General features: G+C 43.2%; 1 protein-coding gene across 1 annotated transcript; it reads left to right on the forward strand.

Annotated features, from left to right (window-relative positions):
• Window positions 1–1,261: 1,261 nt before the first annotated feature.
• On the forward strand, window positions 1,262–24,836 carry CCNA1 (cyclin A1). The gene is made up of 9 exons (XM_078656006.1): window positions 1,262–1,404; window positions 2,509–2,713; window positions 6,400–6,631; window positions 6,906–7,054; window positions 11,067–11,290; window positions 18,148–18,352; window positions 18,429–18,542; window positions 23,364–23,497; window positions 24,399–24,836. Exons 2-9 carry the CDS (start codon window positions 2,525–2,527, stop codon window positions 24,448–24,450), a joined length of 1,299 nt encoding a protein of 432 aa, XP_078512132.1. The 5' UTR covers window positions 1,262–1,404; window positions 2,509–2,524; the 3' UTR covers window positions 24,451–24,836.
• The last annotated feature ends 1,707 nt before the right edge of the window (window positions 24,837–26,543 follow it).

Genomic DNA, 26,543 nt, shown 5'->3' on the forward strand with positions numbered 1-26,543 from the left:
CCCAAGCCAATGCCAAAAATTACGGACAAAAGGCGTCCGTAAAAGGGATTCTCACGGACAACGGACGTGAGGTCCAAATTACGGACAGTCTGTGAAATTTACGGACGGTTGGTCACCCTACCTGGCTTTGGTGCTACACCCTGTTCTGGTTCGCCAAGCGCCTCTAATGTTTTCAAGAGCGTGAAGCTGAGGTGGCACTAGACGTAAATGTCATGTACACCTCCCTCGGCGCCAGTGGCTGGTATAACACACCCACACGCTCAGAGAGATCGTAAGGATTTTGGGGGCCCTGGGCCAAATGTATTTTGTGGGCCCCTGTTCGGAATATCTTTGAATTGATGCTCCAGTGTCAGCTCTTTCTTACTCTCTTTGGCCAGGTCACTGACAGAGCACAGGTACACTGTTCCAAATTATAAATGGGTTTACATATGATATTCAGGGATAGTGATTTTTCAAAATTGTAACATGGGGGCAGCACGCTAGTAATATTGCAAATAATCTCTGTGCCCCCCTTTCATTTCTCATATGTGAGGTTGTGTTTTGATCCAAAGGAAACTTTTTTATGGATGTTGCATGAAACATAAACACATTTCTCTGCAAAAATGTCTGTAACAGACCCCCACACATCACCCACATTAAAAATAGATCAAAGGAAAACATTATTTAAAACAATCTGTTTAAGAATTATACAAGGTCATCGGGTCAAGACTCTCTGCAGAACAGAGCAGGCTCCATCAGGGGCCCCCTGAAAGGTTGGGGCCCTGGGCCTGCGCCCACTTTGCCCATGCCTTAAAACGTCACTGCACACGCTGTGCTTTAACCGTGGTTTTATATTAAATGCAGCTGCCTCGCTAATTGGAAATGAACATACGCTTCCCTTTCGGTGTTTTCCTTGGAGCTGATGCCGGGATGATGCTGTCTAGGCCTGCCGAGTCCTGCCTGCCTCCTCGGGGCATCAGACAGTGGCCATGGTGACACAAGAGCATTCCCTCTGCGAGCACGCCAACTTCATCCCCATGGACGCTGCACTCGGACAGCCGGGCAGATTCATGATTGGGCGCCTTTCACGGCACCAGACAATGATTGGTGAAGGCGAGAAGTCGTGTTGGGGATGGTCGCGTGTTGTGATTGGCCGTCGGTTGGCTGCGCGCGCTTTGATTGGCCGACTGGTGGCGACGCGGGCGAGTTGAATGGGCTGCGTGTGTCTCGCGGACGCTTTAGATTGAGCTTGGCTGTCACTTCTCAGCTGTAGCTCGTCTGTGCCTGAGCAGCCGCAGCCCAATCCGGAGCCGCCCCTTCGCTATAACTAGCTGGGGTGGGGCCGCTTCTCTTTGCTGACCGGACCATCACTGCCTGTCTGCCCGCACAACAGCCGTACGGAACTACAGCACCGCACCAGCTAATGTAGTGGCTTGTTATTGTTTGAAACTTGTTTCCTACTGAAGGACTTGGGGGAGTTTGGGTGTTTGTAGGGGTGTTTGCTGGAGTAGTTGGGATGTCTTTGCAGAAACTCACGATTGTTAGCCTTTGGGACTAGGCGGTGGCTGTGCAGAACCATTCAATTTCCCCCAGTTAAGGTTGGCTATGATTTTGTTGGAGCCTGCGTTTAAGAACTTGTTTCGAGTATGTATCTAAGCCGATACTGCTCTTATGTCTTATTCTGATATACGCTGCCAATTTTATGTCTTAACTTGTAGTTGTGTGTCCCGTGGAGCTCTGATAGGGAGCGGGCAGATAGACTATTTTTGTAACTATGGAAGGAATAAGTTGGCTTCTAACTGTGAAAAGAGGCTAGACTAGGAAGGTGATGTTTGGGATAGGTGCAGGGTAATTGATGGGGTGGTAGTTTTCTTGTTATAACTATTGACCTCGTTATTAATGCAGAGAAATGTATGCTCAAAGGGTGGGCTTGCGAGAAACTGCTACATGGATGCGTCTCTAGGTGAAGGAGTCAAAGGAAACTAAATTAGCGAACTCGTCGAGTTATTATTTAATTGCCTCCACTCGTGCTTGGCAGTTTAGTTGGTATGCGGACTTGTAATAAGCGTTTCCTGGAATACTATTCAACTTAATGCCCTTTTAATGTTTATTTTCGCTTATTCAGCGAATGCCTCTGGGTTAATAAAATATGAATTTTGTGCAATCCAGACTACTACCTAAACTTAGCTTGCAGAAAACTAGAAGTATGTAGCACTGCTATGGATTAGGTGTTCTGGAGCAGGTTTTAATACAATGATCGTACTGACGCTTTTTGTAGTTTACGCTTTTATTTTAAGAGTCTGGTAATAACTTCTGTTTTGCTGTACTACGTATCTAGCGACGTGTGCGCATTAGTAGTTTCCACGGGCTAACTAATTGACATTCTCCCGCTAATTGCCACCTTGGTTAGTATTATAGTGCTTTCTAGCTGCTCGCACGCCTCAGTGCACTGTGATATCAAAATGTCTTCTCTTTGTGGAAATACTGCACGTTTGTGTGAAAACTGATGTATCTGCTCTGTTTTGTCAGCTTTTGTACCCCAACAATGCGTCGTGCTACTTCCTCCAGTGGGTTCTTCAGGACTACCTCCTATGGCCAGGACAACTCCCAGCTGTTCGTTGCCATAATGAAGGAGAACGTACCTCAGCCAGCCCTGCTGCCCCAGCGTATTCACCACAGAGCCGTGCTGGGGGTGCTGACTGAGAATGACCAGCACAGACGCTCATTTTTCCAGGTAGAAACTGATGGGAGCTCAGATTAACTGCGCTCCGTGCAACAGACCTTCAATTCTTTTAAAAGGAGTTTAATGTCGGTTTGGGGTATTTATATATAATTTAGAAGTAGGTACAACATCGACGGCTGCAGTAATGTTTCAACATAATTATTGATCTTAAAGCTAAATAGAATGCACACTGTCCCAGTCTACACCTGTGAACTTGGTTGTAAATAGAATGCACACTGTCCCAGTCTACACCTGTGAACTTTGTTGTAAATGAAACAATGACTACTATAAGCCCTTCACGGCGGCGTTTAGTGTTCAGTTGCATCGCGACACATTTTACAATGGGTTTCCGCATTCACTCACTTGCTGTTCTTTCTGCTCTGGTTGATCGTAGGATGTCCTTAGTTATCAAGCAGTCATGTTATGTCCTTCTCAGCCTGTTTGTTCAACAGACAGTATCTTCCATGTAGCATTTTAATTTTTCTTTGACGATGCAAGTCAAAGGAGCAGAAGTGGCAGCACCGGAAAACATGAACTGAAACCACCCATGCCATTACACCCTGAATTTTCATACAATATAGAATAAGATTCTGACTAAATTAGGAGTACATATCATGCCCTTACTGTGTAGGGCTGGACAGCAGATTTGAATACTAGAAATGTCAGAACTTGTAATGTGGTGACTAGGTGTTAGTTATCACCTTAACCTGCTCATCTAACAAGTTGGATGGCAAGGCCTGGATCTATAGCTGGTTTAAGAAGAACTAGGTTAATAACTTCAATTTATTTTGTATGTAGAACTTGCTTTCATGGATCCGTTATTGTAAAGCAATTGCTTTCGTAGGGTACAACTATGCCAACTTGAACTAGCTTGAGTAACTTTCTACCAACTGACCCTCTACAGAGGGCCTTTAAATGGAGTCTCTAGTTGGCAGAGGTTTGCACCCTGTCAAATTTGGGTACCACAATCCTAGTCCGGGTAAGCTAGATACACTTTAAATTAACCTGTGCTCACCCCATGGTAGCTTGGCACAGAGGAGGCAGGCTTAACTAATGTATTTGTACTACGTACACACATTAAAACAATGAGAATACCACGGAAACACTCCAAAGGTTTAGAAAAAGTGAGAATATTTATCTGAGTAAAAAGAGATTAAGACATTAGATACTTTAAAAAAAGAAAAAATGCAAAACCGTGCTTTAACCCCTTGGCCGCGGTAGTAATTCTGCGGGGGGGGGAGGGAGCACTGTGACGGAACCATGCCGTCATGAGCCACGGGCGAGCTGTGCTCATTACGGCGTAGTTCTGTCACGACTTCACCCACTCACTAATTCGCCCGCACAGGCGGGTAATCAGTGCTGTGTGGGCAGTGACCGCAGCATGACGGAACCACGCCGTCATAACCACACGCCGCCTGTGGCTCATGACGGCGTGGTTCTGTCATGGGCAGAGAGGCGGTTAAAAGACCATAGCACTAAAATACTTTAGGACGCAAGGAACCAGGGTATATCTAAAGGTCAGGCCAACAGTTATGGCGGCCAGGCTGGCTTCAAGAGTCGTGTAGGTCCTGCTGCTACAGTACCAGGGATGTAGCAAGTCATTGACTTGAGGGCCTGATGTATTGTATTGTGTATCTCTTCCATGCAGTCTAGTCACTGCATTGTCTAGCTCTGAAATGTAGGCAGAGCGTATTTGGGCCACTCGGGCTGTAGAACTGCTGTTGTCAAACAGCATCAGCGCAGTATTGACTATGCATAGGTTTTGTTGCAAGGCGGCAGCAGAACCCACTTCTGAGGCCCAGGACTGGAGGGGGCTCCTCAGGCAAGGTTAAGACTCACCGAAGGCTGAGTCCAGCACTGTTTTAGGAAATCTTTCTTGTCCCTGAGACTCAGAAAACAGGAGGCAAGCCTGTTGATTCACTCTGGGTTCAAAGAGAAAAGTTAGTCCTTGTCCTCAGTAGGACAGATCAGCAGGGTGAGGCAAAGTTGCAATCCTTAAGTACAGCAGTCTTTACTCTAGCAGAGTTCTTCCCAAATCTAGTAGTCTACTGATCTGGTAGTACTGATCTGGTAGGGCCAGAGCCCCAGTACTTGTACTAAAATATTCCTTTGAAGTGGTGGGTGACTTCAAAGGCCCCCCCCCCCCCTGGAAGTGAACAGGTCACCTTTCATCACAGCCCTGTTTGCCGGGCTATCTGTGGGAGGTAAACAGTCCTGTGTGGGGAAAGGACACAGCCTATTCAGATTTGTGACCTTCCTGCCCAGGAAGAATATCCGAATGCCAATGAGTCCGATCACACCCACCCTGCGTTCGTGCCTGTCTAAAGGCAATGCAGAAAGTGTAGCTGTCACAAGCCCAGATGTGTATTGGAGACAGGCTGCAGGCACAGAGAGCAAAGTAAAGAGAAATGTCCACTTTGTAGAAGTGGCATTTCTAAAATAGTAATATTTAAATCAAACTTCCCAATAGAGTATATCACCACTGTTCCAAATATATGAAACCTGATGTAGCTTCTCCTTTCTAATCTGGAATTGGGGCTTAAATTTGTTCTGAAGGAATTCCCAAAGCTAGCCTATGAGAGGAATGGGCCTCACATTAGTGGAAAATGGTTTTAGCTTTTTGTCACTACCAGCACATGTAAAACATAAGAGTACATGTCCTAACTTTTACTTAACAGCACCCTGCCCTAAGTGCCATATAGCTCCTTCCTTAGGAGCGACTTATGTGTAACAAAAGGGCAGTTTCTGATTTGGCAAGTCGGTCACCGTAAACTGCATTCACGGGCCCTGCAGTTACAGACCTGTAGTTTGAAATACAACTTCTGTGGATGGCACAATCAGTGCTGCAGCCCAGTAGTAGCATTTAACTTGCTGCCCCTGGGTATATGGTATACCACGTTACAAGGGACTTGCATTTTAATTTTAAATATTAATCTGGTGTACACCAATTAAACCTCTTTAAGAAAGAAGCACATGCACTTTAGCACTGATTAGTAGTGCTAAAATGCTCATTCCTAAAGCCAACGTAAGTCTTTCAGCAAAAAGAGGTGGAGAAAGGCAAGCAGTCTGGGGTAATCCTACAAAAAGGACTTGTTTGCAACACATGCTCGTTACTTCCCTGCAACAGGTATTGCAGAATAGATGGATCAGTTGCAACAAACTGGTACAAAAAAACTAGACTTAACCCATGGCATTGCCACCTTAATAGTACATCACATTGTGGCTAAATGATAAGCATCACCTTACTAGCTCAGTCGTTTCTCCATCTCACCGGTACAGGGCCAGCCTCTACATCCCTAGGGCACACTAACCCAAGAGGTTAACATGCTAGTTTACACATTCCGCATAATTATCAGAATAGCTTGTCTTAAGCAAAATACAGCCCATCATGTAAACATCTGTTCCAAGCAAGGTGTCTAACTTCTACTGGTTTGCTGAGCTCCCCTTGCATAGAGGTCAATGACTGACTGAAGGTCTATCACGTTTTTCTATTATGTCGATTTGTTTGGCACTGCTCATCACGGGGTCTTCAGGCGCTGGAGCAGGAACGTAATTAACACTATGACAAGGAAACTAAATTCATAATTCTTATTTGAGGGAGTTGTTGTACATTATGATATCCACATTACTAAGACGAAGACTCTTCACTGTTCATCACTTTTAAAACTCTCCCACTAAAGCTGTTGTCTTTGTTTTAGGGTGCTCCTTCAGTTGCCTTTTTACCAGGGGCTGAGAATGCAGTCCCTCTCCCTGGGAAGAACCTTCATACATGTGTGCCCACCAAACAGGGTTTCTCCATCTTTGTGGATGAGCCAAGAGATGCGAAGGACAAATGTCGCTTCCAGGTTGAAAATGTGGAGCCCACTAAACCACCTCTGGATCTGAATGCTGTGAAAAATGACTTTAATCTGGTTCTTGATCTCAGTACAGGTAACTTATCCTTTGTCATGGGGTATACACAATTTGAACCATATACTCCACTGCCCAGTTCTTGCACACCCTGAAACTCTTTTAAGTCCATTATGTTCATTTTATTATAACAAAGGTGATTTTATCAATTCTATCAAGAGCTTCTTTATCTTGAAGCATTGAATTTATTGGCTTTTTCTGGACATCCGGTGTAGCATTGAATAAACTTGAACAAGTAAAGTGTGGCTTTCATGTATGATGTGGCTACATCAGTAATGCTGTACAACTTTTTTAGGGTCTCCTATGATGGTAGATACGTCTTTCCAGTCCCAAGTGGTAGATGATTCTGACGAATTAACAGAAGATCACTCTGAATCGGATACTGATTTATTGGTTTCTGAAGAGTACTTCGAAGATATTCATCAATACCTTCGTGAAGCAGAGGTGAGCATATGCCATTCTACAGTTGGACATGTGCAGTGCATTTATGACTGACTTACTTCAATAAAATACATTTAATATTATTCTGCAATTACTATCTTAACGTAAAAAGCATTTAGTCTTCCAATTTTAAGACCCCATAAGTATAAACCATGCAGGATGGCTCTGTATTTCTTAAAGGCTCTCCCTGACCCGTTTGTTTGCTTTTCTCTAGCTTCATTTCTGTGGGCCTCTATGAGGAAAAGCCGGGGACAGTTGTCTAAAATCGCAGTAACTAGGAAAAACTGGGTCACTCACGTAACATGAGCCTAAGAGCCCATTAGGATTTTAACTGCCTTTAAGAGGTTTTACGATATCTTTATTACGTGTGTTTGCTAATTTGATATTTTAAGACTTCTAAGCTCATGAATGTTTACATGGCTTTATAAATTGCTTTTTAATCTGATTAATTTGTGCTTTTATGATCTGTTTCAAAGATCGAATAAAGTTTTGTGCTTGACTGACTTAGTTGCAAACATATAATTGGTGTTTGCTTTACTCATGTTGCTTCCACACGAACCATGGGTCTGCCACAGAACATATGAGTTGTCTATACATTAAGTGCTCTGCCTATAATCTTGCTGCAGTTCTGAGGTGTACAGCTAAAAAAATAAAATAGTTCAGGCAGACCGGTCTCCTCTCTGGTTCTTCCGAGACAGAGGTCTGATAATGCACCATCTAAGAACTCGCATCCTAGGGGAGCAGTGATTAAATGAAATTGCCCAGCTGCCCCACTGCTCTATTTTGCAAACCCATGTTTACAGACCTGGTTTAGCACAAGACCCCACCACTAGGAGGGCAACTCTGTACTATACAAAATCTGACCATTGTACAACGCTATTCACCCTTGAAGTGAGAAGATGCACGGCTACAGAGACTAGAGGTCATGAAGACCTGGTAAGCTACAATTCTAGGCTAGAGCTGTCCAGAGAAATACAGCTGAAGAAATTCCCTACTTATAAAACACCCTGTAATCCTTACTCTAGTACTTCATCCAGCCAGCATCTAGGTTTTAAAGTGTAGGTTAAAAAAATTCAAGCAACACCATACATACTCGAACAGCCCACATTTGTAGCACTAGACACACCGGGACCTCTAGCCGACCAAATGGCTGATTTTGATTGAGCAGCAGTTCAAATGACTCATCCCACTGAAATGCACACTGATCACTTATATCGACCCCCACCAACCATCTGTAAACGGGGCCTAGATGACTGGTTGTGTTCCCCCCACCCTACTAGGGGGTTTGTTCTGGTGCCTGACTTTTATTTCCCCATTCCCCCTCCCCAGTGTTGCGGGCATTCAAACAAATTTGCTTTAATTTCTCACCAACCAAGAATGCCTTGCAGTTGCCAAGCTAAATTGTGTAGAATCTGTTTTCATTTAGATGAGGCAGATTAGGAAATTAACTTGGTTTTCAGATGTTTGGGGAGTGTGCATTTGCTTAAAATCCTGAAGTGTGAATGAGTTTCTTAATTTTTTTTTTTTTGGGACAGATTTATCCTTGATACAGAATAGTGCATCAGTACCTCGTTCTCAGTATGATTTCGATTTTGTTTTTATTTTAATGGTAGCTCTCTGGGGTAAAGATTTTAATCTTTTCCTCAGCTGTTAATTTTAGAAATAAAATTCCCTATTTTGGTCAAACCAAAGATTAAGCCAGACACGCATAAACTGATCCTACATACCTTAAATAAAATACATACTTGTGATTATTGAAAGGGCTAGGAAATGCTCTATGGCGTGGGAGTAATTAAATCGTGTTGGAAACCAGTCTTGGTCCATTTTCTACTAACTGTCAACCATTTAAACTCTCCAGACTACAGAGTCTCTGATTGGGTCACAATCAGCCCAGACAGCAAAATAAGTGAACTCCTTTGCTAATCAAATGGCTTTAAAGGCCCACATTCTGCAAAATATTGTAATCTGTAAAGACCTGCTTTCTAGGTGTTTTGCAAATTATTGAATACTGCATGGAGGCTGCAATTTATTGCTACAGGTGATGTTTGTGCTAATCTTAGAAAGCAACAGTAACCAGCAGAGCAAAGCCAATAGGTCTCTCCTAGAAGAGCTATGGCAATGTTTAGCAGTGCAGAGGCTTTGCAGTGTAGTTAAACACGCTTTTTAAAACGCTGATTCAGCCAAAGCTAATGTGTTAGCATTTTTACGCTGCGCAACAGCCCCTCTGCTATACAGCAATGGTCACAAAGCAGAGAGCAAATGCTTGTTGTGTTTTTGCACAACACCGTGCTCTGAGCAAATCTGTTAAATCTCCACATGAGTGAAAAAGAAAATTGCATTCTGCAAAAAGACCTAACACAAAAGCAAGGATTTATTGAAAATGTTCTGAAGGAGATAACCCTTGTCAGAATAAGGGTTCCTGTGTGAGCTATAGTGAAACATGGCTTGAAATCAAGAATTTCCACCAAGATCACATGTCGGAGGAAACATACTAAAAATAGTACTTCAATCACATCCAGCAGGAGGACAGCAATCCAGCTACAGCAATCCATATTTGGTCAGTGTTCCAGCTGTATGAAGTGATTTGTCAATTAAAAAGTAGCAAATAAAAGTGACCATGAAGCCAACTAATTTTAAGCAATGGGCAGGCTGCAAGCTCCTTGTATAAATCCTTTTGTTAACAAGCAAGCATGTAGATCATAAAATCAGCCCCCCAAAAAAGCCCACATTGACCTGTGAGACGAGCAATTCTGGCAGTGCCAGAAGGCTCTGTCAGTGTAAACATGGCTGCATAAAATGATGGATGGATTGAGACGGAGAAAAAGGATTTTGAGCATGGTTTGTTGGTTGATCCACGATATGTCTTCAAATTCCTCAGCCTGCAAAATGCAGGCCTACTCCCGAGGGACTGATGTATTCATCCAGAATGCCAGGACACGACTGTTGCAGTAGCCATAAACTGGCAATATGTAATCCCTGTAACATTTAGGATCTCATGCCGATTGTAAGGTTCCAGTCTACAAAAAGTGTATGAAAGCAAATGGGAGTGCAGTCAGTCCTGCAGCCTATGTCGAACTCCGTATATTTTAAACCCCTGTAGCCAGCTCCAACTGGCTTTCTGAGATAATGGGGGTGGCTGGGGCAGTTGCAGGTTGTAATGGCTTCCTGGGGAATGAGTGTTTACCAGACTTCAATGTGCACCATGATTCCGTACAGCGCAAGGAATGGTCTGGTCTAATTTTTATCGCAGCGTTAATGCAGTTAAAAAAAAAAACTGCAGCACTTCAAGAGGCCTTAGTCTGTTTTTAATCCAAAATGAGAATTGCCGTTAAAACAGACCTCAGCATCCGACCAAAATCGTGTTGGGTGTATGTAATACAAAAATCTCTACCTTTCGGTTATGTGTTACTTTCTCAACAATGGAAGTGATAAAACAGGTCAATGGAAGTGATAAAACAGGTATGTTCCTTTTAGCAAATCCAGCTTCTAGCAGATCATAGGTTCTCGGGCGATAAAATGTGGAAGCCTTGAATAAGGTACAATGATGCAAATCTTTGCCAACTCACTTTGCAATGGAAGTTTAAGAGCCTACTACAAGACGCAGCAAATGTGGATGACACTAAAATGTCTTTGGACTTCAGACATATTCGAAATTTAACGGGTATGGGAGGACTAATGCACTTTCAAGTTAATGTAAATTAAATTGGAATTGAAGAGTATCTCAGTACATATTAAGTGACACAAATCTTGGGTCTTATGATAAAACAGTAGTATGAAGGCACGTTAAATATTGCTATTACTTTCTCATAGCAGGTTCACTATAAACTCTAACACTAGCTGGCCTCCTAGGCTGAGGCATTTCCAATTCAACTTTGGTCTAATGTAGCTTTAGTTGGGGCGTATAAAGTGTTGTGAGCTTTGTCCCGAAGGTGAATGTTTAATTTCCATTTTTCTGTTCACTGACTTCTGCTTACCAGCTTCAATTCGGTAAAGTGTGCTTTTCGTTTCTGAGCAGATGAGGCATCGGCCGAAAGCCTTCTACATGCGAAAGCAGCCAGATATCACAGCAGGAATGCGCTCCATCTTGATTGACTGGCTGGTTGAAGTTGGCGAGGAGTATAAACTTCGACCTGAGACACTGTACCTGGCTGTCAATTTCTTGGACCGCTTTTTGTCCTGCATGTCCGTCCTTCGAGGAAAGCTGCAGCTTGTGGGAACCGCTGCTATTCTTCTTGCTTCGTAAGTTTCTAATTTTGGCAACTTAGCTGTTCTGCTGGCTGGCTTCCTTGCATGCAACTGCTATTTGCTCTAAATGTGTGTTCGCTGAATAAACGTGTTTGTAGTAAGGAGTCTAGTTAAGATGTCATCCTTGGTAATCCATTCCTTAGTGTTCAGCTTCTTAACCTCTAATGGAACCCACGGCCCCATCCAGAAACCTGTAGCAGTTAGTCTTGGGTAGAGCACATCCTAGAATAGTATTGCTACCAATGTGATCTTGGAACAATGTATCCCCTGATTTCAAACTAGCTCCGTGCTAAGGGTTACAAAATGACTCCTAGTCTGAGCTTGGCTTAGTCTAGGTCTTCTACAAGATTGTTAAATCGGAACTGGTAGTTGTAGTCCTTTGTATAGACTAGTGTAGACAATTTTAATCTTTTAGGGGCTGTATAAAAGTCCCCAGGAGTGTATTGGACATCTGCCTTGGTTTCTAGCTCTCAGGACACCTTGGTATTATGGGAAGGTCTGCAGATGCTTGTGAGGTCACGAGGCATGTGTTGTTGACTGGGGAGACACTTTTGCCTATTTACTCATGCCTTGCATACTAGGGTGCAGTCAGGCAACACACTGTCAGAGTTGATGCACAATTAGTGGATGCCCATCGGAGTGCACCCTGTAAAGGGGAGAGGAGCTCCTAGGTATCCTCTGCAGGCTGGAGCAGTCTCGCTGCACCCACCCGGCGGTCTGTGCTCTTTAATTTTGCAGGCCTGGCTGCCAAATTGGGCTGGCAGTGTCAATCTGTCATGCGCTGGTCCCATTGCAGGCACAACTTCACACCTGCAGTTTTCAGTCTGCTGGGGCATACTGTCCTCTCTGCTCCTGGTGCTCCCAGCAATCTTTTCTGCAGTGCACCTAATTTACAATACAGGTCTAAATGGAGGCAGTGAGACTTTATATAGGTGTCTTACTTGCATGCCAGGCTTTAGGTTAAAGTGTTAAAGGCTGGATGCATTCATTCTCCAAGGCGCTTAATTCTTCCTTGCACTGGCGGGAAGAACTTGGCCCTATTGAATACAAGGGTTGAGGGGGTAGAAAGTAAATTATTTCACTTTTAATAAAAATCAACTGACTTGCGCTTCAGGGGTTGGTCAATCTCAGGAAAGTTAGACTGGGCAATCTGCCTGTGGTAGCTGCTGCATCGCCATTGTAGGAAATTGGTTTGGAGGGTGGGGGCAACCCTTCTCGAGCAGCAACCACAATTCGTTTTGGGGTGAAACACAAGCAAACTCCAAATTAACATGCGCACAACCCTATGGTAGCTTGGCACAAAGTCCATGCATAAAGTATTTATGCAGCACTTTAAACTGTAAAATTGCACACCAACTTTAAGTAAAACTTAATAAATTATTTGAGACCAAAATAACAAATACAATATGTTGAACCAGACACTGCATCCTGTCTCCCCTGCCACCCCGGAAGTATTCAGATGTAGAGACCTGCTGGACACTGGCAAGTAGATTTTAATAGCCAAACGGTAACCAGTACACAGGCTTTGCCATGGCAAACCTCTGGTACATTTGAAGAGCTACCTCCGTGGGTGATGGAACCTGTGCTTCAGGCTCATAGAGCATTTGAGTTGCATGCCTTTACCACTATACAAGGGACTTAAAACTATCTCATCAGCCAATCATGTATACACCAATCACCAGTATGTATATGACGAGCACAGCACTTCAAGTACTAAGGGTAGCACGTAGATCAGCAGAATACCAGAACAGGCAAAAGCAGTGGAGGCAAAACACCATAATGGGGCCATTTCCAACACAGTAGCATTCCTTCTTGTAGCCTAGCAGTCCTGAGTCTTCCATTGGGACAGAGGTATTGAAGTGTTTGGGTCCGACTGTCCAATAACTATTCTTAGTATTCGCTTTCAAGTAGAAGGTCTGGAGGGTTCCAAACCCAGAGGTGTCTGGAATTTCCTGCCCCACTGTCCTGGACCCAGCTCTTCTGTCAGAACAAGACTAGTGACAAACCCGTTGTGTGCAGAGGCTTTACAATGTTTGTGACGGAGGACCCCCACCAACAAATCAGAGTTGGTCCATCCTGATAATACCTATGTCCTCCCTTTGTGTATTGCGCCCAGACAGTGAGACAAAGACCAGCTGCCAACTACACCTAGTGATGTGGTCCAAGAAATGTGCATCAAATGGCTAGGATAAGAACATGCCAACTATCTAGTGTTGTTTTTGTAATTGACTTAAAAATATCATACTATTAAAGAGGCATTTAAATTATTTCTACCTGCTCCCAATTGAAAGTTATCACTTTGTAATATAATAACTGCTTGAAATTGTTTCTGATTGGTAGAGGTATGCACCCTGTACAAGCAAGACCCATAATCCTAATTGGTAAGTCAGATGCACACTATAAATTAACCGATGCTCACCCTCTGGTAGCTTGGCACAGAACTGGCAGGGTAAAAATTACAAGGCAATGTGTAAGTTATTTGTGCAACACTTGAAACAGTAACACAGTGAAAACACCACAGACTTTACACAATGAAAAAAATATATACATATCCAGACTAAAACGACAAATCTAAGTAAGTCAAGATACTCTTTTTAAAGATTAAAAATGGCACTTAGCAATAGGATTGTAGCAAAGAAGAAACTTAATTGGACTGTTTCCTAATGTATGTGGTTAGGAGGATTTATTGCTTCCCAGTGATCTCTTGTTTACAATTGCTCCAGAATTGTTAGTTTGAAATGGGTACTTCAGTGATGTTGCATTAATAATTTCAAATTGTAAAGGAATTTCTTATGATCAAGCACTGAAAATACTAAATACAAAGTCTTCTCAGATCAGTACACGTCTCCCTTTTTTTGTGTGCTTGTATTGTGAATGTGCTTTTTTATATTATGTTGGATTGAGGGTAACCTTTGAAATCCCTACTCCAGGAGCATCTCTCTGTAGGTTGGCCCACTTATGTCATTTAATTTATAGGCCCTTACTGTATGCAGTACCCCTAGTGGTGTAGGGACTTCCAAGTAAATTAAGTATGCTGATTGGTTGCAGATCAGTGTCTCCAGGTTAAGCACCAGCATTGGTGAGCAGTTGGTAGAGTGCCCAGGGTCTAAATACCAACAAGCCAGTTCAGCAAACCGGAGGGTGAAGTCCAAGTTTGGGGATATTCTTGCAGAAAGGCAAAGTCCTACACCCAACATATGCAGCAATAAGGTGCCTAAGCTTGCTGGTTACTTAAGAAGTTTTTTTAAAACTGTTTGTCAGTTATGTTTCTTTCCCTCCCAGAGAGTAAAGTCTCCGCCATAAATCTTCAACCCTTTCGTTGCTGGGTTGTTTGAGCACCTTTGCGTGGAAGTGTTCTTCTTTTACACTCATCTGTCTTTCCAACACCATCACACTCTTTTATTTGTATTTGATTGTTCAAATCCTTCTACCTCATCGTGTTGCGCACCCATAACTTTTGACACATTCGGGACAATGTTCTTGTAGTTCTCAAATGGACAAACCAAAACCCCAGAATGCAAACTAAGGAAACTTTAGCATGAACAGTAGAATGATAATACCATGTGTAGGTTTTCAGACCATGTAGTCTTTTATGTAATGTCAATTGTATAATGTTAATGCAGATAACTCAATTGGCTCGGGTTTCTTTGTTCATTGGAATATATATGGCAATTCCACAGACTTCGTGATGCTAGTCGGTCATACCTTGCTCAGAATGGCCGGGAGAACATGCTGAATATTTGCCATTATAGTCAGTTTTCCTTAGTCTTATTATTATTTGGTTTACCAAATAAGTTATTTCCTTATGGCGGAGCATAACCCTGCCAAGGCTTGATACACATCTGTGTTCACCTGGGTTTCTGATTCCCTGGGAATATAAATGGTTGAGCACAGGTCAGGGGTTCTATTTCCACTGCCCAGAAACAAAACCATTCCCCATCTGTTGAATCTTAGTAGCATTTTAGGTTTGTTTATCCCCCAACGGCCATGGGAAACCCAAACATATTCCTAGATGTGCCACCCCGGTAACTATTGTAGATGGCATGACGTCTCACCCTCCAGAACTGGCTGGCTAGGAGTTTACAAACTAAAAAAAAAAAAAAATAATTAGTTTTTTTTTTTTTTTTTTTTTTTACCCATTGATTAAAATGGTAATGTTCCAGGGTTTTATATTCACTATACCTGGCATTTCTTCAGTTACCTCTCGAATGTATTGTCTAAATACACTTTTGAAACCTACACAACGGAGTCTCTTTTTTTTTTTTTTTTTTTCCCTCAAAATATCTAGTGCAGAGCCAAGTTACTCCATTCTTCAGCACACTTTACTCTCTTTGTACGTTTTATTTAGTGGGGATGATCCCTTCTGGCGTAAAAGTACAACATACTGGTTGTAAAGCAGGCTGAATACAGTAATCTGGACCTTGCAATGTCGACCTACTATTCCTTGCTGCACTAATATGCATGCATTATGAGACCTGGTATCCCTAGTTGAAGGGATCCCTTTGTAAGATGGGGGTTTTGATGCTGGCATCTTTGCATTTTGATTATGCTTTTATAAAGAAATAATGAACCATGCTAGGATGGAGTGGGATATGGACAAATGGTCTAATCTCTCCTCCTCATAAGAGATGCACGTAGATTCTGGACCATAGTTAGTACAGGGTCAGGTGAGCCTAGATCTGCAATTGAACCCAATATAGAGGCGGGGGTCTGGGAACTCCATTTTAAGACCCTATATGCTGTAGAAAGCCCGCTAATACATACACCCAGACTGGGGGAAGGTGATGAGCTGGAATTCTCTGCCGAAGAAGTCTATATTGCCATAGGGAAGTTGGCCTCGGTTAAGGCCCCCGGCCTAGATATGCTCCCCGGTGATTTATTTAGGGATCAACTGATTTGGGCCCCTTACCTTTGCACCCTCTTCAACGTGATTCTGGGAGGTATGGAGATACCGGGTACTTGGTTGGGAGCGGAGATTGTCCCAATTTTTAAGAAGGGTTCTCCTCTGCTCCCAACCAATTACAGGCCCATTAGCCTCAGACGTTCCTCAAAAAAATCTTCTCCCGACTAATTCTGGATCCTCTACAAGAGTGGATTGAGGAGCATGACATCCTCGGTCCCTACCAGGCAGGATTCAGAAAAAAACCTCAACCGTGGACCAGATTTTCCGTCTCATAATGTTCTGGAAGACTGCAGTATTGGAGGGTGGCAGCCTCTATATGGTCTTCGTGGACCTCCAGTCTGCGTTTAACCTAGTACCCACCGGCAAACTGTGGGCAGTGCTCTCGGATATGGTGTGTCCCAAAGGCAATACTGCTGGCCCTGATGAGGTTGCATACACAACTATGCACAGGTTAGATGTGGGAGGGACAGGGTGCTGTCGTCCAGGTTCCCAGTTTCCAGGGGGGGTCAGGCAGGGTTGGGTCCTGGCACCAACTCTGTTTTGCCTCTATGTGAATGGTGTTATATCACACTTGGATGCGGTTCCCAATAATGATGCACCCAGATTGGCAGGCAGGAGGGTGCCAGCAATAATGTTCGCCGATGACACCATCCTGCTTTCCAAGTCCCCTATGGGGATCCAGCGAGTGCTCGATGGCTTTATTGACTTTTGCCGTTGCCGTGGACTGGAAATCAATGCTGAGAAGACTAAATTTATGATTTTCAGCCCTCTGGCACTCACCCGCCCAGCACCGCTTCTGGGTATGGTTAGATTGGAGAGGGTACAGACTTTTAAATACCTGGGGGTGACTATTAAAATCTTTCCTGGGGTCCCAAACAGGTCAAATCTCAACTTAAACTCTCCCAACTAGTGGGTGGTATCCTTAATGTCAAATTCATCTACATTTAAGCCCGTGAGTCCCGCACTAGAGATTTACAAAGTTGAGGTGAGGGCATCAGCCCTTTACGGTGGGGAACTCTGGGGACACTCTTGTCGGCCTGAAATTGCAAATGTGGAGAATAAGTTTGAGGCAGTTACGTGCACTCCCTCAAAGTACTCGTCTCCTCCCATTGACACCTAGGACTGAGTTTTATCCAGGATGAGCTAGCTCTGAAGCCTTTAAGGTTTTGGCGCAGGCTATGGATAACCCCAGAACTGTCCCATTACAGGTCTGAATTAAAGGATGTGTTGAGCCATGGTAGTGCAGCAAAAATCCCCTGGCTTGTATTCGTGAAACGAACTAGGGAAAATGGGACTATTGGACCTCTGGTATGATCCAGAACAGGCATGCAGTGGGGTCTCGGGCAAAATGCTTGCAGTCCTTTATGGATTACAAACAACATATGGTTGTGTGACTCCAAAGCTGGCTCCTTGACGACCACTTTTAACATTCAAACAATTATGCCTTTGAGGAGTTTTTGGATGTCATGTTCCCTCATCAGAGCGGTACCCAGGGGTGATTTTACACTGATTGTTAATTTGTCTGCTAAATCTGTCTTATGAAATCTGTTTTTATGAAGTTATGATTTTATGTATTCTCGGTTTTGCACAAATGTTTTTACTGTAATCTTTTATGACTGAAATTGTCGAAATAAAGACTGAATGAATGATTATGCTTTTGGAGCCCACCTTTAAGTACTGTTGGGACACTCCTCTGGAGTCCTTGGCTCCCCTGCCTTTGGTTAGTGAATAGTTGAATGCATTCTGAACTACATTAATTGGCGTATTTTTCTATAAACCTTGTCTGAGATGTGTTCTGCATCCAGTTGTATAATCTAATTTCACAACATTCACCTGCCGCTTGCACAGTTAGTCTTTCACTTTGCCGGCCAAATGCTGAAACTTTGTGAATAATAGTGCAGATGTGAAATTTGCCGTGGTGCAATTAGTTTTGTTTGTTTCCTTCTAGGAAATATGAAGAGATTTATCCTCCTGAAGTGGATGAATTTGTTTACATAACCGATGACACTTACACCAAGAAACAGCTGCTGAGAATGGAACACTTGCTCCTTAAAGTTCTGGCTTTTGACCTAACTGTGCCTACCACTAACCAGTTCCTACTTCAGTACTTGCAAAGACATGGAGTTTGTGTCAAAACTGAGAATTTTGCCAGGGTGAGTTGACTGCTATATGGCCCTTGATTTGTTCATTTTGATGGGATGCACACTGATGCTGTTTGTTCCCTTTTAGTATGTAGCTGAACTGAGTCTGCTAGATGCAGAGCCATTTTTGAAGTATCTTCCGTCATTGGTGGCGGCAGCTGCTTATTGTCTAGCGAACTATACCATGAATAAGGTTTTTTGGGTGAGTAGAGCATTTTCTTTCTTTTTACAACGGAGTTGTAATATTCATGAATTTGACTACTTGCATTTGGGTAACCTGTATTACTGCCTTCCTTTTGCAGGCTGCAGCCTAATTGCCGAATTTTTGTCTGGGTCTTTAAAGCATATCCCGATTTAGGAATAAATAATTTAGCTGGTATTGCCTTCTCCTACAGTGGGTGTCTGAGCCTCTCAGTACTACCTGTAAACTCCAATTTACCTTAAGACCGTCTGTGCCCTCTTAATAATCTTTGGCAAGCTCTAGTGCTTTTGTTGGGGGAGCGGTGGGGGTAAGGCAGGAGGGCATGTGACCCTTGACTTAATTCAGAAATAGTTCAACTTGATTTTTACATAAACTTATGTAAGGTGAAAAATGAGAATTGGTATCATTTGGGTGTAAACTGCTGGAGTGAACTGCTTTCCACCGGAGCACTAACGGAGAAGCCATGTAACAAGAAGACTCCTATAAATAGCAAAGGTTGATTACTGAAACTAAAGATTCAGTACAGAGGTGCACAGAATGAATATATCCAGTGAGCCGCGTCAAAATTCCTGGGATCTACCCTAGTGATGGATTGTGCAGTTTTGAAAATCGCACAAGTGACCATTGTTAAATAGGCCTAGCATGGCAGGGACCAGTCACCCCGGTCTCCTCTTAGCTGCTAGGTTCTATATTGGTAGGATGGTAGTTCATAACCAGGTAGATGGTATTTCAGTAGTCCAATTGTGCTTCAATAGCTGTAAAATCAGTTCATTACTTCGAATGCCATTATGAAAACTGTCTACGGTGGCTTAAATGATGTACAGGTGCTACCACTGGACAGATCTGACTCCACCTGGAGTGAAGCACCTAGCTTTTCCTCAAGTTATTACAACAGATGGATGGAGGGGGCAGGGATATTAGTCAAGCACCTAGCTTTTCCTCAAGTTATTACAACAGATGGATGGAGGGGGGCAGGGATATTAGTCAATCAGACGGGAAATGGATTGCCCACGGGTCTAGTTTACCACAGCTATCCAGATTGCTACCTTGCTACTGTTGCACTCCTGCCAGTGGAAGCCCATCCATTGGTGGACAGTAAACTGGTAGTTCCGTGGCAATGAGGTGGGGGAGGGGATTGCTCAGTTTTGGCCGGAGTTGTGTACCTGGATAGGTTTATATTGATTCCCAAAGGATTGGGTCTGAGGCATTGGATATTAGCGACTAGACAGAGTCCATATGGATGCCACAAGAACAGTTAGAGCAAAATTGTGCTATTGTAACTTCTACCTAATATGAACCAATAAACGTTATTAATGCTGACCACCAGACAGTGTCTAATAAGCTTGTAGTTCGCAGGCTCAAAAGAATTGTGGTATTAATGTAACTGGCAGCATATGTGCACAAATCATCCAGTACTGCTAGGAAGGCTAATTCCATGCTGTGAATATGGTGCAAACCTTCTGCGAATTGGCCAGAATGTAACTGAATTCAAGATATTGGCACAGTTTTGCTGCAGCGGACTCTAGCGTGTGTGCAGCTGCTGGTTAAAGGTGCCGAGAGGCATATTTGGATCAAGTTGTGCTTCATTCAGACAGGGAATATATTCCAACAGTAGTGTTCTGTTGAGAGGATTTGGAAATGTCAAGTTCTGCAGTGCAAACTACTATTGCAGGAAGATTTTCCACCATATCCAGTGGAGACAGTCAGCAGGAAGACGTGAGATTTTGTCATAACGAGAGGTTAAAACTAGGTGACATGATTGGGTTCTGGAGTGTTTCCTGTTGGAGTAGTTGAAAGGTTCTCTACTGGGGTGGGTTGTAAAGCTTGAGACAAGAGGGTTATTAAAGGAGTTGCCCAGAGCGGAGATCTTCTTTCCTATTTCAAACATTTTTGCTTAATGCTAGCATTTAAATGTTTGACAAAATGGAACCACCATTGACTTGGTTGTGTTGGAGGGTGGCTCATATGAACCTCTCTAGATTGCTTGCCACATGTCACTTTTAACCACCTGTTCTGCTCAAGTGATACCAATTCAAATCTTCAAACTACACCCTACTGTCCAACTGCTCATGCCTTAGCTTGCATGACTAATCGTAGCACAAGGAGTCAACACTTCTCTTCCCAAACAGCCCCCCACCCAAAGCCTTCTGTCCCTGAATAACATATTGGAATGTTGTCTTGCTCCAAAATATTTGAATGACTTGGTTTTTAAGCTCCTCGCTGCCTGATCTAGCACTTTTATTAGAGTTTCCTGACTCTCAGTTATGCCATGTCTAACTTTGTTACCTCTGCCCATCAGTGGCATTTGCTCTCAATTTTTCCCCTTTGTCTCAATAAAATATCTGAGCAGATTACTCGACCCACCAAACTTTACATCAGACCAGGGATTAAATTAGTGAGTCTTGATGATGCCACCACCTTACACTTGATGTACATCAAAGCTCAGTCCTCCACATTTTGCTCTCCCTATATTTAATCTGTCAAATCTTACCTTTAGCTTCTCACCTGTGTGCTGACACCAGATATTCCCTTTCTTTTGACACCACTAATTGCTATTGTCGAACTGACTCGGTCTTCAGCCATTGGACAACTGTCTGATCCCTCTTCCTTTCCTAATGGGCCTACTTTGAGTTGGCTCTACCAAGCTGCCTGTTGGGGGTCAGTAGCTCACTGTAAACATCAAAGCCATAGCCATAATACCCCACTTCGTAGCTATGCAGATAGTAGCAACTCCTAACGTGTTTAGGCTACATTAAACTAGTAATCCCTCAACATCACATGCACCGCCCGGATCGTTAAGTCACGCCCTCCCTTGGACCTTGCAGATTAAATGTTTTCCACAACTACTTGTTAAACCAGCTTGTCTACCTTATGATCCAAAAACGTGTTAACATGTGCTTTTTGCTACAGGTGTCGTGCTTTTTGCTACAGGTGTCATGCAAGTAGGAAACATGCAAGTATTCATCAACCAGTTCAATGATCTCATTTGCCATCCACCCAGCATCTAATGTACTGTCCAGTTTTTGCTAGGTCCAGTCTCTCTTGTTACTGGAATAATTAAACAGCTGCATACCACAGATTTTAAGGGTGGCTTTGACTGACTATATGCCATAGTTGTATGTTAATGATGGTTCCTCAGCTTCCTATGTGTAACTGTTGGAACCAGTGACACTTGTGTTCAACGTCACTTGTTGCCTAGGCTGTGGCTTGGGCTGCTGCTTATGTCTTGTAAACACCTTTTTTTAATTTATTTTTTCCCCCACTCTTGGGATGACCCGACAAAGCGCTCAGTAAATATTCAGAATATCTACTCGTGTATCTGAGGGCCTCCTTACTAGTTGCTCTACATGCATATTGTGGTGCAGGTATGGTTCCATGAGTTACCCAACACTTCCATTGGGAATTTGCATATGTATGGTTGTGGCCTGATTAAGCAGAGGCCGCTCCCTCTATGAACAGGCATGATTACCATCAATAGTTCAATTGGTAACCATGGCTCGGTTTTTGAGCTTGAAAGTGAATCACTGGTTGATATGAAGAGCTGCAGTTTGAAATGGAGTCAATTATGTAAACCTTTTCCGTTGCGCAACTTCAATGGTGGTAGAGGCTTAAAGCTGCCCAATGTTTGTATGATGGTAGAAATTCACTATTGTAGCCTTCTGTCTGCAGGGGATTGCTGCATCATTTGACTATTATGGCACGCTGGGGAAGAGGGACAGAGCTGCAATGTGTCCTGCGTGAACATGCTGGATTGGGGTAGTTGGGTTCTTTGCGATGGCATTTCATATTCAGACTTTTCTTGTTCCCTCTTAATTTATGTAGCTAAGGAGAAGTCGCTTAACTGCTCCCTTTCCCTATTTTCTTAAGGAATAGCCTGTTAATCAAATATGCAAAGCAGATTGAAGCCAGTAAGGCTGCGATATTTTATATAGGCAGGGACGGCACTATGTACATAATCCAGTTCCTTGTTCATTGACGACTGGGGGTACAATAGAACAGTTCGGCAGGCGCTTTCACCAGTACTGGTTTTATAACTTCAAGGATAAACACACTTAAAGTTCCTAGACCAATTTTAGTGATAACCTAAAGTTAGCTTAGAGAAATTAGTAAAGGAAATTGTGGGGTGACAGTTCAAAAGAATGCCCTAGACCCTTTGGTACCATAAGGGGGTGTTGTAAGACTCTGCTAGCCTGTGTATTTACATGCATTCCCAGAGCCATTGTTGTACCCAAAAGCCCTTGACCTTCTAGGTTGTGAGGCAGCAGATTTTTTTTCTTCAATTGTTTCCAAACAAATATTTAGCAATTTTAGAGCACCATCAGTGGTTACGTGCTGGTCATGGACAAAACACTTACCGGAAACCTGTTCATACAGGTTATCTTTGTAGCTATGGAGGAATGTTAAGAGTTGCGTTTTTGTTTTCAGGTCTGGTGTTCGGTAAGACCTTTTGATTATGCTAAACATGTATAATGTGCATAAAGGGGATTTCAGCCACCTCTCATTCACTGTCTGTCGTAATTCACTTTGCTTCCGTCCGCTACTGCATACAGTATGTGGCAGTGGGCCAGCATACTACAGCCACTGATTACCTTCACTTTGAGTGACTGCATTTTGCTGTCACTGAGCACATCCTCACACAAGGTAGTTTTTCAGGGCCAGTATTTTTGTTACTTTAGTATTGCCTTTGTAGAGTTTTTACCAGATGTGAGCACAAGCCACATTCCATGCTTTCAGTTCCTGTCTTGATAAGACTTCTGGAGCTGCTGGACATGCAAATTAACACCCAGTAAAGGATCTATATATTGGTTTGTTTTTTTCCAGCCTGAGAATCTGGTTTCCTTCACGGGTTATTCACTGATTGAGATAGTGCCTTGCCTGAGTGATCTACACAGAGCATGCCTTAGAGCACCCCATCTTCCTCAGCAAGCAATACAGGAGAAATACAAGAACTCCAAGTAAGTACTTTTGGTTAAAGGGTGCTGGCATGGGGCGCTGCAGCAGATTAACTCCATCACAAGATTGAATGGTCTTTATGATGGGGTTGGGTGTCTGTTTGGACCGCATGCACTGATCACATTTAGGTTCATGATGTTGCAAGTCAGTTGAATGCTTTAGTATACTGGTGGACCAGTGTCGGCTTAGCCTGAAGCCCAGAACCTATCTTCAAGGGTCCAGAAGTCTCTTAATTTGCCAAAAGTGCATTCTTAATGTTCTTGGCTTCTTGCATAGGCCATTTCATAGTGAAGGCTCCTGTGAACCATTCTCTGCACCTCTTAGTGTAGACTGACCAAACTGCTGCGTAGCTGGTGGTTCGAGAAGCCTAACAAGTGGTTGCTTGCTCAAACTGTTAAGGACCACTAAAATGGGCAAACTTGCGTGTTTATTACACGTGGCCTGGAGAGGCCTATAGTGCATTATTCTTGCCATAGTAACTGCATGATCATCACTACAAAGTGGCTTTTAGTTTAAATCTTTTGTAGCCTCTTTTGTAGTAGTTTGGGGGGGGGGGGGGTTAATAGCTGGATCGATTAGTTGTTTCCTCTAAATTGGCACTTGTAACCTTTACTGTGCAGACAACACAAGTTATGAATGCATCCTTGCTGATCACCATTGCTCTAGTGGGGTTTGATATGGTCCTATACCTATAGGTGTTATAGCTAGTGTGCATGCAGGATTACATTTTCATAGATTTATAATGTGATTAGGGTCCAGGTCATATTTTGCAGACAAGATTTTACTGTGCTGGACTCTAGCATGCATTAATATTGCCATATTAAGCTCTGTTAAACTTTTTGTTTGTGGTATAGGTAATGTAACCTTACAGAAACCAGTTTAAAGTGGAATTCTATCTTTCAGGTACCGAAGGGTCGCGCTTGTAGAACCTCCATCAGTCCTGCCTTTAAGATAACCTGAAATCAAGAGATCGCCCTTCTAACAGTATTCTTCAATGCACTGAAAGCACATACAGCGCTTACCTCCTGGTCAACCGAGTTGATCTAAAGGGCACTGCAGGTCAAGTGTCCCTATCCTGCTGCATAATTTTTTTTTAATGGATTTTAACTATTTATGCCATGTGGAACTTTTTTTAATCGAACTTGGACCTTGATTTGTGAATTAAGGAGTCTTCATTTGCCACCTGGAGCAGTCTTTCAGATTTCACAATCATTCTCTTAAAGGAGGACTAGTTATAGCGAATATGAACTAACCATTTCATACATGTAAAATGCATTTCATCAATGTAAAATGTTCGAGGTACCAAGTATTTTAAATAAACATATTTTCAAGTGTCTTGTTTGAAACCATTGTATGCGCATCTGAGGTAGATTTTTCAAATAGTTGTTTATAAGGGTAGTCTGCAACATCTTTTAGCTCATGTTTATTTGCTTGTAAAGCGCTCGAATGCCAAAGCGCCTTCACGCTGGGGTGTAAGGGTAGAAAGTGAAGTTATGACAAAAGCCTATGTGGCTATAAAAAGCCAGCTTTTCAAATTCTTGCTGAAAAGCTGTTTGGCTGGTGTCTCGGACAGGCAGTTTGTTCCAAAGCTTAGCCGCACAGTGTTTTATGGCTATCTAGCTCGTTTGAACTGCACAGTTTCTATGAGACCCTGAAAGGCTGATCTGAGAGCACGTGATTGTACATATGGTAAGTTTTTGAAGATCAGCTGCACCCCCACAATCTATTGCTATGTATAGCAAAGTTAATGATTTAAATTCAATGCGCTGTTCAATGGGCAGCCATTGAAGTGATCTAATTACAGCTGATGTTGGCTGTCCTCTGTGCAACCCCAGAAGTCTAGCTGCCGCATTATGTAAAGACTGCAGTTTCCCAGAAACCGTGCAGTGGAGTAATCCAGCTTTGACAGAAAAAGAGCTACATCACTGTTTTTGGAGCTCTTTAGGTATGAAGGGAAACCTTTTCGCAGAGTTTTTAAAAGGAAAAAACCTGAGATGAGACTATTCACCTGCGCACCAAAATTCAGTTTATTGTCAAATCCCCAAATTTCTGACCTTTTCGACTGGATGAGGGCACTCTCTGGCCTCTGACACCCACCAGGCATGATTCCAAAGGTAATGATATCGCTAAGGCAGGCGTAAAACCTGGCTGCTGTGGTCTCTGGCTGGTTAGTGATGGAAATAATCAACTGAGTCATCGGCATACGAGGCCAGCCCGAAGCTGTGTCTTCCTAACTAAGTTAGCCAAAGGAGTGACATACAGATTAAACCGGATTGGCGATAACTCAGACCCCCCTGTGGCACTCCACAGGGGAGGTGAAAACTCTGACTGCATGCCATCCCAAAACAACTTCTGATCCCTTGTCTCCAAAAAGGACAGTAGGGTCAGGGTGGTCCCTCCGACCCCCCCCCCCCCCCCATATCCCTCAGCCGCTGCACCAGAACAGTGTGATTTATGGTGTCTAAAGCGGCTGATAGGTCAAGGAGTACGAGGACCGCCCCTTTCCCACCCTGATCCACAGCCCTGCAAATCGCTTCAGCTGCAAGAATTAGTGCTCTCTCTGTAGAGTGACACGGACGAAAGCCATTCTGGGAAGTATCCAGCAGGTTGTTTACATCAAGATAGTCTGTTACAACTCTACAGAGTTGTTTTTCTAGCACTTTTGCAGTGATAGGGAGACTGGCTATGGGTCGATAGTTCTTAGGCTCTCTAGGATCTAAGTTTGTTTTCTTAAGAGGCATGATGGCCGCCCGTTTCCAAGTAGTAGGGTAACTGCCAGTGGCTAAGACTCAATTCAAAATAGGGTAAAGATTTTCACAGATCTTATGTGCTGTTTGGTGCATAATGGAAGGGGGGGCAAGCATCAGTGGGTGCAAGGATTTTACAGAAAGTAAGTTTTTGAACCCCTCCGTTGTTTATTGGCTGGAAACAAGTCTGCTTGCCTTGAGGGCTAATTTTGGGCACTCACGTGTCCTGAGGCCTAACAGGGCTTGGGGAAATTGTTGTAGATTTCCCGCACTTCTCTTGAAAGTAGTCCCACTTTATTCT

This window comes from Lissotriton helveticus, chromosome 8, assembly GCF_964261635.1.
Source record: "Lissotriton helveticus chromosome 8, aLisHel1.1, whole genome shotgun sequence".
Classification (NCBI taxonomy): Eukaryota; Metazoa; Chordata; class Amphibia; order Caudata; family Salamandridae; genus Lissotriton; species Lissotriton helveticus.

Excerpts from the sequence above, each read along its gene's own strand:
- CCNA1 (XM_078656006.1), top strand. The coding sequence starts at position 2,525 with ATGCGTCGTGCTACTTCCTCCAGTGGGTTCTTCAGGACTACCTCCTAT. Across the intron at positions 18,353-18,428 it reads AAACTGAGAATTTTGCCAGG|TATGTAGCTGAACTGAGTCT; the intron begins GTGAGTTGACTG and ends GTTCCCTTTTAG. Across the intron at positions 23,498-24,398 it reads GAGAAATACAAGAACTCCAA|GTACCGAAGGGTCGCGCTTG; the intron begins GTAAGTACTTTT and ends TCTATCTTTCAG.